Consider the following 17,542-nt stretch of genomic DNA (forward strand, 5'->3'; position numbering starts at 1 on the left):
TTCCTGCTTCTTTGTCTTTTCCTCCTGTGGTATTGAGACAAATGAGCATCTCATTCTCAGCAGCTAATTGAGTGTGATTTTTTGGGGGCAAGGAGACACATTGATGCATTTATGCTTGCTGGTCCAGAACAGAGTAGTTCATTCTACTCTCTATTTCTTCTCCTTACCTTTGTTCTTCATTCCTTTCTTTCCCTATTCCTTTTCTGGCTAAAAGTCAAAGATGGCTAAAAATCAAAGAAGGAAATAAGCCATTTGTTCTCTTCAGGTTAGTGTCTGAAATACAGAGAAACAGCTGTCACAAAAGGTTAGTGAAACAAATCTATTTTTTCGTATTGTTTTCCCCCAAAATGCATGAAATGAACCAAAAATTCATTTCCAGAATGCTAGATGTTATCCCAGGGTGATTCTTCACAATATCCTGCAACAGGGAATGTAGAGACTCATTTTTCCTTAATTAATACAATGTACAATGCTCATAGGCATGTGGGGCTCATCAGCAAATCCTATACGTATTATCTGTGCCAAGTTTCATACTGGCATCCCCTCTTTGGACAATTTAAGCTTTATTTTTATCCATCTACTGCTGCATTCATTTATTAAATGATGTTTTTGCTCAGAAGCTTTTTGGAGGCACTTTATTGTGCCTAGGCCTCTGTTAATAGCTGAATCACTGAGCCTTAGCATTTCAGGCGTGTCATATTTACAACTGGAAAACATTTGCACAAATGAGGACAATTAAACACACTATCTGATAGTATCTGATAATCTTTATTTTGGTGTAAAACATTTTTTTAATAGGTCATGTTTAAGATACTTCTACTAGGAAACAAACTTGGAAGAATATTACAAGTCTTACAAACATTTCCTTTGAAGGAGAGGAGTAACCCCAGTGAAATCTTTGGTTACAGGACTGCCAGGCTGAGCTGAGGGGTCTTTGAGCATGTACTTTGGTTTTCTAAAGTGATCTGAAACAGGGGGAATTAATGTTTTGTGAAAAAGCAAAGCAATAATCTATAGTAATTCCCTGTGTTTTCATGGAGTTTCCATGTTTTCCTTCAAAGGAGGGTAGCCAAGCACTGGGAAAAATTAACTAACTGGGCTTTATAATATAGTAGGCACTAAACTAATTTTAAGCAAATGCAAAAACAAAAACAAACAAACAAAAATACTCTTATTCTTGTTTCCTAAAGGGATTTGAAACTTTAAATAGCAAAAGTGAAATTGCCCTGCCAAAGAGTGTCCCTTCCAGAAGAAGGCAAACAGAATCAAACCCTTGTGCTGGAATGTGCTTAAAATTTGCAGACCTCTAAACCCCAGGAAAATCCCCTCATTCCTCTCTAGAAATGCCCTCTCTGAAGCAGCTCTGTTGGTGTTGGATGCATTTGGGATAGGGAGCTGATGGTGTGTCATGCACTCAGGCTTTGGGAGGCCTTCAGGACAGTGATGTTTGATGAGCTGATGCTTCAGTACTTCCACCATATCCTGATGCTGGTGCTGCTTGGACTTGGCAAAAGAAAAGGTTTCTTATTCAATTAGGATAAGGCTAAGCCCTCAGGACTGCCTTTGCATAGCCTGGATCAGCTGTACCCCAATGAGTCAGGAGCAGCTCATTCAGCTCCTCAGCCCCAGGACTGGGGCTACACCTGGGAGCAACCAGGGCCGCCCTGGCACAGCTGACACTCCCTGCAGGAGCCTCAGTCTCCGTAAGGAGCTATTTCAAGGGCACAAGTGGGAAATTTAGATGTCACCTGGAGCACATGCCCTGGCTGTGTTGCTGGTCCTTTTAAACCTTGACCAGGTTGTGAATAAGAATCTTTGGCCTTCTACCTGCAAAAGTTTTCAAATATGTTTCATGAGAATGTGCTTATATTTTTAGGGATTTATGGTATATGTTTGGGAAAAATGCCACAGGACCTATGCCTAAGGAAAAATGCCTAAGACCTATGAACTGAATGAGAACTAGACACAGCCTTACTTGTGCATAGGTTTTGGTGTTAGCATAAGGAGAAAAGAGAAAATGGTAAGCAACAGCAGTTTTGGTGTTGCTAAATATGCTTTAAAAGTATTCCCTGTTAATTTATCTGATAAAAAGAGTACCTTCTTTTATGTACTGAGAAGAGAAATAAATGATTCTCTGTGCAGCAGAGCCTGCTGCCTTTAATGGATTCTTTGGTGATGGCTGACATGGTTGAGCCTAAATGCCAGTTTTCCTCTCAAGGAAAGGATTGATTTGGACCTCTTTCCTTTTCTTGGTCTGGTTAATGCATAAAAGAGTTCTAAGTAGCAACTTTGTGGTTCAGGGGCCTGTGATCCACTGAGCTTACAGGGAAGGTACAGGTTTAGACATTTGGTCTTGGTGGGTGTGAGATGCAGGGAGGCAGATGCTTGTATGCACGTATGAAAACACATGCAGATGCCATGAACACATTGTTTTTGAGATACCATGCAGAAAACCTCCTTAAAATTCATTGGGACCATTTTAAAAAGGATTGGCTTTGCTGAAAAGAAATTAGCTGAGAATAAACACTAGGCAATTTTTTCCCTTATCTTGCAAGCTAAGTCTCACAACAATTACTTCTGCTAATGTCCAGAACTATAGCATCACGGAAAGTAGCACTGGAAAAGATGTAGAAAGCTCCAGGGACCTAGCTAAGACAGTTCCTTACAGTATCTTCCTGCCCAGCTTTTTTCCCAAGCTTCATTTGAAATATGCTGTGCAAGGAGATTTTGCCCATAACTCTTCAGAGACCTCATCACATCCTAACACATCCAGTAGCGTCTCCCCTGGCTCAGCCACAGAGAATGATACTGTATTTATGTGTTTAATAAACACATTCTTTGCCCCAACTGTTCTACACTTGTATAGCTCTTAACTATGGTAGTTTATGGTGGTTGGCCCAGGGCTGTGTGCAGGTTGGGTGTATGGGGGCTGTTACATGCCCAGAGTTAATGTCTTCTGGGGGTGATTTTAGACCAATTAATACATAAATTGCCTTCACCAGCTGCAGTTATTGATACCTAGACACATATGATGCAGTATCAGATAGAGGAGAAGACTGTTGGAAAGGTAGGTGTCATTGAGCCTTGTGGAAAACTCCAGGTCAGTTGAGTGGGAATTGAATGAATTGGTTCCTGCTTCCATATATGCACATGGGCATGGCCCTTGTGTTGCTTGGATGAGTTAGAAATACGCACTGCTTGTCTGGTATGACACTAAAGTGTTTACTCACTTCTGGAGCAGGATAGAATTAAAATTACATCAGACTAATTGGCAGCATTCACTAATTTAACTGCACTTGCCTGCAGCAAGAGGAGAGTTTTTCCTCCTTTACATATTATTGTACAATAAATATGTCTTTTTCCTTGATGTTTTTAGCCCTTATTTACTGTACAACATCCTGCTAGGTAGTATCCATCTGTTTCCTCTGTCTCTTTACATGGACACTGTCAATTGCCTTCAGTCTGATGTCTTAACCTGCAAAAATGAGTTTTCAAGTCAGCACCTTGGGAGTCTCAATTTGTTGTAAAAGTTTTGATCTTGTTTCCAAAGCTGGTGAATGCCACTTTGACTGGTCAGAAACTAGACTCACCCCTGGCAAAAAGCTCAGTCCAGCAGGTTCCAGATCCAGTTTGAAAGGCTGGCTCCTGTAGCCTGAATTTTGGCTTTTAGCTTGCTGTAAATCCCAAACATAAATATTGCTCACATTCAGTGATGCTCACTCAAACCTCCAAAACTCTTGGGACCAGGAGATAGAGGAATAGAGCATCTCTTACTCTCAATTGATGGTTTAGGGAGCAAGGATCAACAGGGGCAGTTGGAATTGCTCAGCTGTTTTCATTTAAAATACTAGAGGAGACATATGCCAGTTCTTCTTTTCACCTTTAATGCCTGGTGGGTAATGCAAAATAGGTAGAAAAAAATGCAAAAATTGTTTATTCTAAGGAAGGGCATTAGAGTTGGTAGAAAAAGTGAACTGGGGCGTGCAGTAGGCAGGTAACCTGAAGAGTCTCTGTTTTTCTTTTTTCCTTTCTTTGCATGTGTTGGCATTTTTTATTTTGAAGTATACAACACCTTGTAGTTGGAAACTACAAGGAAACACTTCAGGAATAGTTAAAGTGCAGAATATTGTGTTTTCCATGCCCTTACCGGCTGCTCTCCCTTCCAGAGATGAAATATTAGCAGAGTGGCCTAGTAAATGTGCATCCTTGCACAATGCTCTTCCCTCAGGATAGAGATAAGGATCTTGCCAGGATCATGTCCATCCTTCAAGAGCACAGGATTCTCTTCTGAAAAGAAGAGAGGAAAGACCTTGTGAAAATCAAGAGCTACCATGAAAACAGAAAGGAAAAGCAGCAGCAGCAGATACCAAAAAAGTAACAATCCTTCCTTTTAATGGAACTCAAAGGTAGTTTGAATTCTTAATTGGAAAATGATCCTGTGCCTGCTGCAATTCTGGCTGCAGGCTCCACATTTTGAAAACTGCTTTTGCAGCAGTTGGGGAAAGTGTCAGCAGGAAAAACTGACCTTTCCTGTCACTACTGCCTGCATGCTCTCAGCATTTTGTCATGCAAGGGGTGATTAATGAATAGGGGTGGTGGAGGATGTTGATTTAGCTCAGTTCCTCACAGTGAGGGTGCCTTATTTTACTCCCTATGGCCATCCAAGACAGCAGCACACATGGGTGCATTTTGTGAACCTTGGTTTAAATTTTACACAGATCTGTGTCACCATGGCTCAGGACCTCAGGCTCCTGAGTGTTAAATACTCTTGTCTTTATAAGCTGCTGGACAGGGTTGTTAGCTAGAGCACCATGAAAGCCTTTCCCAGACACCACACTCTGTGGGCTACACTTGGTTGTATAAGTCAGGGGATGCTGACATCTCTCCTCAACATGCTTTATTTGCTTAAATAATATTGAACAGTGTATCCTCCAAATGTTCTTCAGAGTGTAAGAAAATACAAGGCTGTGAAAGTGTCTCTTCTTGTTTTGTTACTGCTCCTGTATTGCCAGACCAGTGAGGTTGTTGTAGTGAGTTCTCAAGGCTAGAGAATTACAACTGGATAAAGGAATAGCTTTAGAGTCTGTGTGTGTGTTTTTGCAGCTGTGCTTCAGGATCTTGCTCTTTCCACTGATGACTTTTTTGCATTCTTCATGTAAAGCCCCTCCAGACAAATGATGAGAGACCATTTACTAAAAATACCTAAATTCAAGAGTCAGAGCAATGCAAAGCAAAGCTCTGTTCCTTGCCTGTGGGAACAGATGTGAGGTGAGGCATGAAGAACCAGCATTGATTGGGGATCTGTTTTGCAATCAGTCATTGGTATAAGAAAGCAGCTTGGTTTGAGTGAAGGAAGGATGACCAGTGCATCACTTTTGAGCTTCATCTGTCTGCAGACAGAGCAGCCTGTCTTGCTTTTGTGTTGCAGAACACTGTGAGCTTTTCAACTTGTAGTGCACTATTTGGTGAACAGAGGAGTACTAGGGGTGTGCTGTGTGCTAGTCCTTTTCTGTCATCATTGTTATTCTGAAAAGAACCATTAGGCTTGTCAAAACTAATTAAGGGAACAAGTAGATGGCACTGGAAAGGAACTTCAAGCTAGAATGACATGTTTCAGGGGATCCCTCTCATTCCCTGGTGCACACTTGAAAGGCATTATGAATAGATCCACAGAGCTCGTGCATGCAAATGCACAATGGTAATGAGTATTCTGGATTTTGTTAGGATATACTTAGGTTCTTCTACTTGCAATCCCTTTTAAAATGAACAGTACTGTGGCAGACTGATGTCTCTTATTACCTGGGCTGAACAGTTTTGCCCTGTTGCTGCAGGGGGAGATACAGTGCCCCCTCCATCTGGAGGGGAGAGACCCAGAGGATGTCAAGGGCTCAGGAGAAGCCATCTGACACTCTCAGATAAGTGTCAGGACACAGCAAATGGCTCTGAGTAGGAACCTTCCAGAAGGACGGATGCCAGGATAGTGCAGTTAAAGCTGAATTTAAGTAGGAAACCTGTTGGTAAGGGCTGCAGGGCAAGTCCCTAAAGTGTTCCCAACCTTTCCCTCCAAGTGCTGGAATTACCACTCCATTTCATTAATTTGTGATGAATAGATATGATGGTAAGCATGTACATCTGTTTCTATTGGCATGTCATGGACAAGGGTGATTGTTATTGAATGACTGAAATTACAGCAGTTACTCTACTCATTTGAAACAGGACTGCTGTGGACTAGAAAGATTGCTTTCTATAGACATTGGGGACTAATACTGCAGCACACTGTAATGTTTTTCACTGATATTTAAAGGAATTTCTGTGTATCCTACTGTCACTTTTAACCGTGTCCATATATTGGGAAGCTTTGATCCCAATAATTGTGTGATCACAGGAACTCGGGCTCATTCTGGCATCCTTACCAATAACAGACAGCCCTTCTTCCTTGTGGGATCACCCTGAAACTGATGGTAGCGATTAAGGAGCAGACTGTTTCTCACTGTGAGTGGAATGATGAAAGCCCTGCCTGTGCTGCTTTGTTTTGCTGTGTTGGTATCTTTTGGCCACAATTCAGAGCGTTGTGAATGGACTTGCTATCGATGCGGTGCTCTCGTTAACAAGCAGTGCCAGTTTCTGTTACCTGCACAGTGGGTCATAATGTAGTTATTTTGACATTTGCAGCACTGCCTGATCTTAGCTGAACTCCAGCACATTTATATGTTTGTCATTGCTTCGGTTGCTGTGTTTTTTGTGGGATTCACAAAAATGTATTAGAGCATCTGTATTTTTAAAATTATTATTATTATTATTTTTACTGTTTTTGCTATTGATGCCCCAAGGATGAAAACAGCAAAAGAATGTGATAAAAATATTTTCAGAGCATTAGGGAATTCTGAACATTGGCTGGCTCAGAGGGAATCTATTATTTACAATCTACTGTATCAAATTCAACTCCCACCGAATTAGAAACTGATTTTTGTCATTGTCCCTTTTTAATCTAACCCTTTGGTTAACTCAGGAGAAGCAGCACCATAAATCTCATGGACATCTATGGATTTTTTTTTCCCCTGCCAGCCATTGCTAGGACTAAATGTTCATCTCTCAGTGATTCTTATCAGCCAGGACACTAATAATAACATTTCTGTTCTGGACTTGACTTTCCCCCTTCCAGGAGGAAAAGTATCTTTTTAATGTGCTTTGAAAAATATTTTTAGGGAGTAAATAACAATGCATAGGAAGATTTGACTTGGGATGCATAAATTCCAGCTAGTGAGATTAAAGAAACTCCTTGTGCCTCTTTTCATAATTGTCAAGGACCATGGATGGCATGGGATCATGGTGTGAATAATGAATACTTTCTCATCTTTTTAAAATCAGAAATTCACCATATGTCTAACACTGTTTTTCTTCTGAAGATGGGGAAAAGGAGATAAAGAATAGCAAGACTGCCCAGCAAACCAGGGACAAATCAATGAACTTAGTCTTTCATGCTTCTAATCAGCCAAATAAAACCTCCTTTAAATTTGCTTTCTGAAGTCTTGAGGCTGCTGTGCTCTTAAAACAAAACTCTAATTTGATTGGGTCTCAGGACCAGCTCTCTTTGCTATCACTAGAACAGTCATAGTAGCCTTGATCTTGGAGACAAGGGACAGGCAGGATCACTCTCCCATGCCTGGGAGGGTTGGTGTAGGGCCCCTGAGCATGGTCTGTGTGGAAATACAAAGGAGACGAGTCATTAAAAGGTGGAGACCTACATACCAGGTGTCCCAAGGTAGGTTTAAACTGGTTTTGTGTTCCTTCCCCAGCTCTGTCTGATAGCAGCCTTTCAGCCAACTGACTGTCCTCTCTCTCTCTCTCCTCCCAGGTCAGTGGCTGGTTTGGATAAAGAACCTGACCTTGTGCACATGGAAGCCCGGACAGCTGACGGACGTGAGTGCCTGCAGCCAGTGCTAAAAACTGGGCTTTGAGCCAAGAATGGAGTGGGAATGAGAATCCACTTTACCCATGTTACATCCCCATTTACTTTTAATTGGCAGGGGAGATGTGGGTCATGGGGTTTCATGTGATGTTCTTATCCTGAGCCTGTAGGGGAAAGTCATGGGCTGCAGGGCTTTTATCTGTGGAGGGGGTGGACAGAAGCACAGTCTATTGGGCTAAGAACCCATCTATCCTGTTCCTTGTTTAGCTGTTTCAGTATCACATAATTTACATCAATCATAAAGAGCTGGGCAACCAGCACTGTACCATGGAACCTCTGTGCATTTCCAGAGGTGCTCAGAACAGCTAGGTGGTACCTGAGAATCTGAGAAATTACCTGCAGTCAGACTTGCCCTCTGGCCAGAATGTTCCTATGCCCCTTTGTCTTGTATTGAAAGTATTTTGTAGTTTTGCTCATAGTGTATGAATAGGTGTTCCATACCAACACATTACAAATGTGCCTGGGTCTGAAGAAGGAAATAGGAAAAAAATTTCTTAACCCCTCACGGAAATAAATCTAGTCACATTTGCAGTGGAATGGATTCCTTCATAGTCAATCTCCAGCAAAGACATGGTATTAGAAGTAAGTTGACTTACTCTCTCCAAAGTGTTTTAGATATTTCTTACAGGAACTGCAGCATAGTAATACATCTTCTCCTTGTGCGGAACTTTACTCCAGTGTGAGGGAATGGGAGCGACGGAACAAGTGTCCCATTTTGGTGCAGGGACAGTATAAAAAAACAACATAGCATTGAGGAGTTAGAGGATTTCTGGGGAAAAAAAAGCCTAATTTTTGTTGGTTGCAAACTTTTCTCTGTTTTAGTCAAGTGCTGCGTAGGCCAGATGTGTGAACAAACTCCTGTCTATCAAGATGGCTTCTCTAAGCTTGTGGATGTTCTAATATCTCTCACTGGCCTCCCACTGCTATTTAGTGATGGCAGCTGAATAAATAACAAGGCAATAACAGCTCAGGGGTGACAGCTGTTTGTTGAATTTGTGGAAAAAGCAAAACAGGCCGACAGGTGGGTGGACAGGGTAGGGAGGCATCTTCAGTGCCTTTGCTGCTGTGTTTACTGTCGCAGGTATGATGGGAGAAGTGGTCAAATGCAAATAAAAAGTCCCAAGCAAGCAAAGTGCTGATGGAGTCTGTTTTGAAACTAAGTTTAAACTTGCTCACCCAGCTATTTGAATATTGGATATGTCAAGGATGTAAACGCTTGAAAGATGTATCCCCAGCTTAAAGACAGCTCTCTTCCTTCAGGTATTGTTTGCTCAGGGGTTTGCTCTTTGTTCTTGTTTTAATATATAAATTCAGCATTTTGAAATTGGCAGCTGATGGTGTTGAGGGTTTCACCGGAAGCCAGGCTTGGCCAGTAGTGTCAGCAAACAGCCCCACTGCAGCTGCCATCCCAGACCTGCTGGGCTTTGCTGGCCCTGCTGGCCTGTACCAAAGGACTCCTCTCCCAGCACAGCACAAAAGTACAGTGCTGCTCTAATTAGAGGTTCTAAGGCTAAAATCAATATTTGTTTGTGTTATAAAGCAACGACAGCCTCACAGCTATAGACTTCCCCAGTGCTCTGTTGTTCAGCTCTGGGTGCTCAGGAATGGGGCACTGACCTTTTCTCCCAGTTAGTTCTGCGACCAAATTGGGCCTTCATGTGCTCAGTGAAATAGCTGAGGCACCTACACGTGCTGGAAAATGGGGCCCTGCAGTTACTTCCTCTTGTCAGAAAGCTTCTCATGAAAGTTTTCCTCAGTATTATGCAGAAGGAAGGAAAGACTTCTTTAATGCCTCTTTTAGGTCAGTCTGGTGGCTCAGTCACTTATTTGATGCATTAACAGACATAGATTTAAGTATTCCCATTGCTTAGTTTAATTCAGATAGAAGAATCCATGCCTTCAATGTCACTGGCTGCTTGAAAAATACATGATACTGCTAGGCTGGGCATTTTTCTTTCCTCTTCTTCTGTTTGCCTCCATGTTTTTAAGTAAAAAAAAAAAAAAAAAAAAAAAAAAAAATGAGTAAAAGCAGCAGAGAAGGGAGGAGAAGGAATGGAAATTTAGGACTAGACTTCTGAATTTGATGATTTCTAAATTTTTTAATTTTCTTTTTCTTTTGGCATTAATGGGACTCAAGAACCTATCTAATACCAATTCAGACCCTGGAGCCTAAAAGGAGCTCTGGAGCTGGGAACAGGTGGTGGGGCATGCTGGAATCTCATTTGTCCATAAATGAGTCAGGGCTTATGGATCCATAAGCTTATGGATCTGGGAGCTGGCAGTCCTGTTCACCTCTCTGGTGACTGTCCTTCAAGATATCTTGCCATGTGGTTTTGTCTGTCCAGTCATTAGGAATGGTTGTGTCTCTGAAAAACCCATCTGCCCCTGTGCCTAGTCTCCTTAAATACTGCAAGATGCTGATAATTCCAGTGCCTATCTTATCTCAAGCTGTTCCCATCTTTTGTAGCAAATGAAGTTTTTCACATTTTTTCGACATCTTGGCAGAGTCATTCTAGCAGAATAATAATCCAGGCTTGCATTTTTAAATTATAAAACATGTAGGAGCCTTGGGCATTGTGCCTTCTGCCAGAGTGTAATAGGCAGCAGCAAGGACAGGGCTGGATGCAAGGGTGCTGTAATGATCACACTGACACAAGCACCCACCAGCATTCCTGGGAAGGATATATTGAACTTTCTGATGTTCAGTGAGTTAATCTTCACCCCACTCACAAACACACTGCAATAAACAGGATTTGAATTATAGGAAAAAGAGGGGGAGAAAAGCTAACCAAAAGGATAAAACAGGGTAACTAATTTCTGGAGAGTCTACATGTCTTTTTCATTGGGGGAAAAATTATTGTGGCCGGTGAGTTTTTTCTCTCTCTCATAGAAACCTTCATGGTGTTATGATTTTAAATCTTGCCTGACACCAGGGCCTGATTTAAGCCGAGCCAATCTTCCAATTCAACTTGTCTCTATCAGCTGCCCTTTTCCCTATTAGCCATGCTGGACAGCTATCCCAGGAGGGAGGCAGGACTTGCTGTCCTGTGTCTAAGTCACAGTCACCTGCACACAGGCTGGCCCTTTGCAGCCTTCAGCACAACAGCTTTGACTGTTTCACTGCCTCCCTTCAGAGACCCACACTGCTGGGGAGAGAGCCTCTTGTGCTCCTGCTTCCTGCCAAAGCTGGCATGGCTGGCAGGAAAATATGAGACATGGTAGCTTGGCTTATTTCACCAGTTTGTCCCTTCCAATTTCAAGAAATTGTTTCTGTTTTGTCACTTCAAAAAGGGTAAAAATACACTTCAGAATCTCAAGATGGAAGACTGTGTTAAATAGCAATGAGGAGGTGGTTCAGGCTCCTCAGCTGGAAAATGGCTGTACATCTGTGAAAGCCATTCCCTAATCCTAAGTGAGGTGGGAAGGGTTTGTGTGGAGGCATGGATGCTGGGATTTGAGCTGCAGCAAGCCCTCCAGGCTGCTTGATGTCCATATTGCCTCATTCACAGATGAGCTGAGAAAGTGGTTAGAGTTGCTTATAAGCATAGAAATTTTTAATGTTGCCTGGGAAGTAGGGAGTCCTTCTCAACTCCTTTTACAGTGGAACATTATAAAAATGCCAAAAGTAACAAAAAATTCAACCCGCTAAAAGAACCCTGAAAATCAAAACACCCAAACCCTTTAATTCTGGTGTTGTATAGGACAATATATGAATTGGAAGTAGTGCCCAGACAGAAACAACCTCCCTTAGGCAATACACCCCCAGTGAAAGGTAAGCAAGGATTTGGAAGCATGGCTTAGTCTCATGTCACCTGACCCTCTGGGTGCATGTCCTTCTACCTTGTGGCTGCCCAAAATGGGGGTGCAAAATTACCTCATTCTGGAGGAGAGGCTGATGATAGCCTGGAAGTTAGGATGGCCTCTTCTCTCTTAATAGAAGCTTTTGTTGAGAGACCCTGTTCTTTCTGTGTGAGAAGATGTGCTCTGTGAATGGCACCCTTTTAGAAGCTTGAGCAGGGCCTTGAGATTGTGTCTCGCTCTGAGTTTCACACAAATGGGAACAGAGCTGCTATATTTTTTACCTGATTTTTAGTGTATTTTAAAGGGATTTAAAATAAAAAAGTTATTTGGGGAAGCACAAAAAAACCAAGACTTAGCTTTATCTAGTATCCTAAAGCAGAGAGGTTTAAAGATATTTTATTTGTTTCTGTGTTTTCTTGTTTTTTTTTTTTTTTTTTTTCTAAATAGGCTTGTATTGTAAAATATATGAAAATAAATAAAACAAAGACTAAATGGAGAATGGGCAGTGAGTTACCCCCCTTCTCCACCACCATCTCCTTGTGAATATTAATCAGGTGCCATCCTTTGAGTATATTTGATTGCTGGTGTAACACACTCAAAATGACACATTTCCCAATAGGCAGGAAGCTCGTTGTCATGTCAACACTTGTGATTTATCTGCATTTATTTGTGACAGGTTTTTATTCCTCTTCCCATTCTGTCACTCAGCAGCAGCAAATTATCCCCTTTTTGGAAGGATAAGAATATCCAGGCGACTGTGTGGGAGAATGTACTGGAGGGAATGAGCTTCTAAAAATACAACTCCTGACCTCTCCTCCTTGTGCTGCCTAATTTTAGAGCTACCTCAAAGAGCAAGTCACTGCTGTTGATCTCTTTGGATAGCATGGCAGCACATGAGAGCCTCTTGTTTTCTGAGAAGTTGCTTTTATCTACTGCAAGGTTGTCTTAGGTTCCACACTGAGGAGCTAAATAGCAGCTCTGGGCCAAGTGTGTGTATATCAGCTGATGAAGAACTTTAATTTATGCCAACTGAAAGTCTGACCTCTCTGCTGCTGCTGCTGGAATTTTATGCTGGGAGAAAGCACAGCTCTGATACTCTGGTTATTGGCACTGTCTCTAGGTCAGGTGTTTTTCACCATACACTTTAATCACTTCCCAGTACTCTGAGCTGGCACCAGCAACATTTTCTGCTGCTTTAGCATCCTCAGTGGGACTAGGATTTCATTACTGCACCAGACCTGTGTGACTGCTCTGACTCAGCCCTTATTAACCTGGAATCCCTGGTGCATCAACCCAGAACCAGGTCTGCAGCCTTTAAACAGGGGCCTTCACTCACTGGGTGGTTGGGCATGGACCTTCATTAGATTAAAGCTTTGCTGTACTTTGTGACTCTTTTAGACAAAATATTTTAGAAATTATTAGTCCAATTAGTAATGCCTCTGACTTGCATTCTTTTTGCATTTTTAAGAGTGTTGCTGGGACAAGACTATAAAAGAAGAAACTATCAGTCTGTGAATCTTGTTTTAGAATTTGGGAAGGCAGTTGGCTGAATCTCAGAGGATTTCAGTTGTGCCCCCTAGAACTTTCCACTGCCCCACATATTGCTGTCACTGTAAGGATACAGACCAAGGACAAGGCAGGTTTTTTGTGATGGAGAATCCTATAAGCAGCTTTGCTGGGCTAGTGACTGTCTTTTTAAACTTCTCTTTTATCATTTTGGGCTCAGTTTGAGAAGGTCCATGTCAGAAAGTCATTGTGAACTAAAAATCACTGCACCAGGCTCACCCCAACCCTTACAAACTTGCTGTTTACTTCATGGATGTTCTGTCCTCACCCTTTGTAAAAAAGCAAAGAAGCATTTGAATCTAAGAGGCCTGTAAAAGTGCCAGAGTGCAAAAGATATGACCCTTTTATCACTCCAGCTGTCATCTTAGTAGTATTTTTATTTTCTTCCTAATTTGCAGTTTTCAGAAGAGCAGTTGAAAAGCAGAGATGGCATATTTAGATTACACGCATCCAGAAACACAGGGCATTCATTGAGCTGTTTCATGAGGCCTTTTCTTAGCCTGACTGAAATAATGCTCAATCCTCTATAACCTCTCTCAAATTGCTGGAGGTGAGCACGTCTTTTCTTGTTCTGACTTTCTGTATATCTGCCTTTTCCTTCTGTTGCTTTCATGTTCTTCTCCCAGTCCTGTTCCTCCTCTCAAGTAATATCAAGGCCTGACAGGATCCCATTAGTGTGATGGTCTTCTGTTCCATCTAGACAGATGCATTTGATGCTTCTTGCAGTGCATATAACTACTGTTAGGAATCTGCAGCCACTCATGCTATTTCATGGCCATGGCATTTTCATTCCGAGCCTATGTTTGCTATAAAGACTTAATTTTGGGAGACGCTTGTGATTTTCACAGAAAAATAAGTTAAATTTAATAGTGTTGATTTAGGCTTTTTTTTCTTTCCTTTTTATGTTTTACTGCCACAATTAAAAGCAGTCAACAAGGCTAGGGGGTTTCAGAGGGAAGACAGGGCTATGATTTCCAGAAGGGTATAGGAATTGGTGAATTCTACCCAGGGTAGCTTCTGCTCTATTTGGTCTCATCAGCAGCTTTCTGATGCATTTATAGTTGGTACCCTCTATTTAAGGGGCATTTTGAACTTCAGTCTCCTGAGGGATGTCTGCGCAACAGGGAAGGGAATGGGGAATGCCGAAGTGTGGTGAATTCCTAACTTCAGAGAGCAGTTACAAGTGTCAGAGACTGCAGGCAGATTCTGAAATAACATCTCCCTAGCTGGAGATAAGACCTTCTTTGGAGCTGCTGATGGTGTTTACAGACAAGTGGCCCCTACGTGGGCATTTCTAATGTGTCCCTATGCTCCCATTGCAGACACCCACTATTTGACCTGCCGGATCCAGGAGTGCTCCGAGACCAAGAGGAGCGGGCCCTTCTCGCGCTCCATCGATGTCAGCTCCCTGGTTGTTCAGGATGAATATATCTTCATCCAGGTACGTTTGCTTCATACAAATGGGACATCAATTCTGCCTGCACAAGGTATTTCTTAGGATAAGCACATGGGACTCCCAGTTCTTAAGAGCTGGGAGTTCATCCCATTGGCTCTGCTGTCTGGGAGGGATACAGCACTTGATCTCCTTGCTCATCACTTGCCTTGAATCATATATTTTTAAAGGTTGTTCATTAAGAGTCCATGATTTTCACAACTTGCTATTTCTGTGGCTAATTCTAAAATCCAAAGGAACTAGAAATGAATTCAGGAGAACAGAGAAGAACAAAGGAAAGGTATGAATGACTATTTTAGCAATTGGAAAGGTTTATGCTGATTTGACAGTCAAATAATGCTAATAGAGTCAACCAAAATTTGTAGTAGGAGGTAAAAAAGCAGAAAAATTGAGGAAAGTTCTTACAGGGCAACTTCAAAGTGATTAGTCTTTAAATTTGTCAGTTGGTGATAATTCTGGAGATGAGGAGAAATTGTCAGAAATTGAATGAGAAACTACACATTTTTGAGATTTTTTGAGAATCCATGGATTGGATGGAACAGGGCCATCTCTCTAAATTTTGTGTCTGTGGAAGCCTGAGAATGAATAGTACGGTCTGGAAGAACACTTCCTGAGGATGTACCATTTGGTTGAAAACTGAGGGCCAGGCTGCAGTGATTCCAGATTGTAGGAAGCTCAGGAGACACAGAAATTACAGACATGGTGATGCAGGGGGAATAAAATGAGATGAAGACTGGATTCAGGTGGTACAAAAAAGACACATGCTTCCCATTTAGAATAAGACTGGGTTATATTAAGCTCCTATTTTATTTCCTTGAGTGAGCATTTTTCTTGACTGTATCCAAATTATGAGAAAGATTTGCTGTGTTTATTGTCAGACTTTCTTATAAAAAGGAAGACTGATAAATTTGTGCTGGGATTAGGTGGAAGACTGTATCCCTGTGGCCTAGGAGGACTGCAGTATGAAAAATGCATGCATTTGAGCAACACTGGCAGACTTCTTCTGAAAGTAGGGGAGTGTGCTGCTCTGGAGATGACCTACTGCAATGGGAGACACAGTTCCCTTCAATCCCCCATGAAACCCAGTCTGCTACTGCTTCCTTTGACCACAGTGGAGATCCACTGCTAGAAAACATTGTGAATTCAGTTTTTGCTACTTATTAAGTAATGATTTGACTAAAAACAATGGCTTTCCAATCGATAAATGCTCTGCTCACCAAGGAGTATTTTAGGGAGACTCTCTTAATGTGGTGGTTTATGTCTGTGGCTAAGGGTGTTGTGGAACATCCAGCTCTTTAAGCATGAGGCCTTACAGATGTTTCTCACTCCACAGCTCTCATCTGTGTTAAAACAAGGCCACACTGTTTAGAATCTTGATCTCACAGTGAGGACGTGGGCCTGGTGTGTGTGTTCCTCTGCCTCAAATCAGAAGTGAGCAGCTCAGGCTATTAGCTTCTAAAAGCTTCAAGTTAAAAAAAAAAAGTGTGTGTGTGTACAAACGCATGTATGTATATGTAATACTCAAGTGTCTTGAGTATTCTTAGCAAGGTTTTATTATAGCTTAATGGGTGTTTGAATTGAAAATCACATCCCCACACTTTACAAAGCTGTTAAATATACACACAGAACATTGCTGCTGCTTTGGGCAGGAGACTCTCCATGCCCAGGCTGTCTATCCCTTTCCCTGTGTTTTGTGTCACACTGGCAGGGTTTCTGCCTGCTGTAAGTGGCTGCAGATTCAGGGCAGGGATTGAGCCCACGCAGAGCTCGAGTGACACGCGGGCACTTCAGATTCCCAGCACACTCTGAGCTGAAGGTGTGTTAAATCCAGGATATGGTCAATGGGCTATGCAGAGTGTTTCCTTGGTACGTGTGTAGGAGTGCTGATAGGTCCTGGGATGTGTTAGTCTCACAAACCATGTGGTATTGCTGCCTATTATGGGATGTGTCAGATTGACTGCTTGCAATGTCTCAGCGTGTTGTTCAGTCTGGGTAATCTTGGACAGAAATGTAGGAGCCAGGTCTTTAGAATTTTAAATATTAGACAGAGATGAATAAATAAATATCAAATTAAATGTTAAGAACTTGGTGAGGTTTAATAGCTGCATAAAGCATTGGTGCATGGGTTCTGATATGTCTGTTCTGGAACAAATCAGAATTAATGTCTTGGAGAGGAGAGAGGAGCTTTTTTTTTTTTTTAAACTTTTGTTATTAAACCAGTAGATTTTTATTCAAAATCTGTAGGCAGTGTTCCTCTAAAATTAGAGAGATCGAAACCTTCAGGGGCAATTTATCTCTTATTTCACCTATTTCAACATGAGCTAGGTCTCTCTTTGAGTATGCCTTTCTCATTAATATTAGAAGGAACCTAAGCAGAGTTTAGTGAATACCCCAGAATTTTTGACAGTTAAAATTAGGGAAGATGAATTCCAGCTGTTGATATCAATGATTAAATTATCTGCATAGAGTTATTTACTAGTGAATATCCATTCTAACCAAGTTGATAATCAGGCCTGTACTGTAAGATTCCTGGGGAGCATTAACTTGTGTAACTGCACTTGAAGCAAACATGATACTATGATCCATAATGGATAGGGGAAAGAAGAACACAGAAGATATTTAAAAGCCATTATAAATCAACAATTCCTGTTGTGCAGCACTTCTGAAAGGATCTTTCAGAATTGCAGTACAAATAAAGAAAATGAGAGTGATCTTACGCTTGAAAATTTTATCTGTTGAAGAGAATTTGAAAA

General features: G+C 41.6%; 1 protein-coding gene across 1 annotated transcript in view; it reads left to right on the plus strand.

Annotated features, from left to right (window-relative positions):
- Positions 1–17,542, plus strand: part of SORCS3 (sortilin related VPS10 domain containing receptor 3) — a 266,570-nt gene that overhangs the window by 180,377 nt on the left and 68,651 nt on the right. Inside the window, 2 exon segments of the mRNA XM_041415598.1 lie at positions 7,856–7,920; positions 14,659–14,777. Of these exon segments, the coding sequence (XP_041271532.1) occupies positions 7,856–7,920; positions 14,659–14,777 (184 nt within the window).

This window comes from Onychostruthus taczanowskii, unplaced genomic scaffold, assembly GCF_017590055.1.
Source record: "Onychostruthus taczanowskii isolate IOZ18803 unplaced genomic scaffold, ASM1759005v1 scaffold5, whole genome shotgun sequence".
Classification (NCBI taxonomy): domain Eukaryota; kingdom Metazoa; phylum Chordata; class Aves; order Passeriformes; family Passeridae; genus Onychostruthus; species Onychostruthus taczanowskii.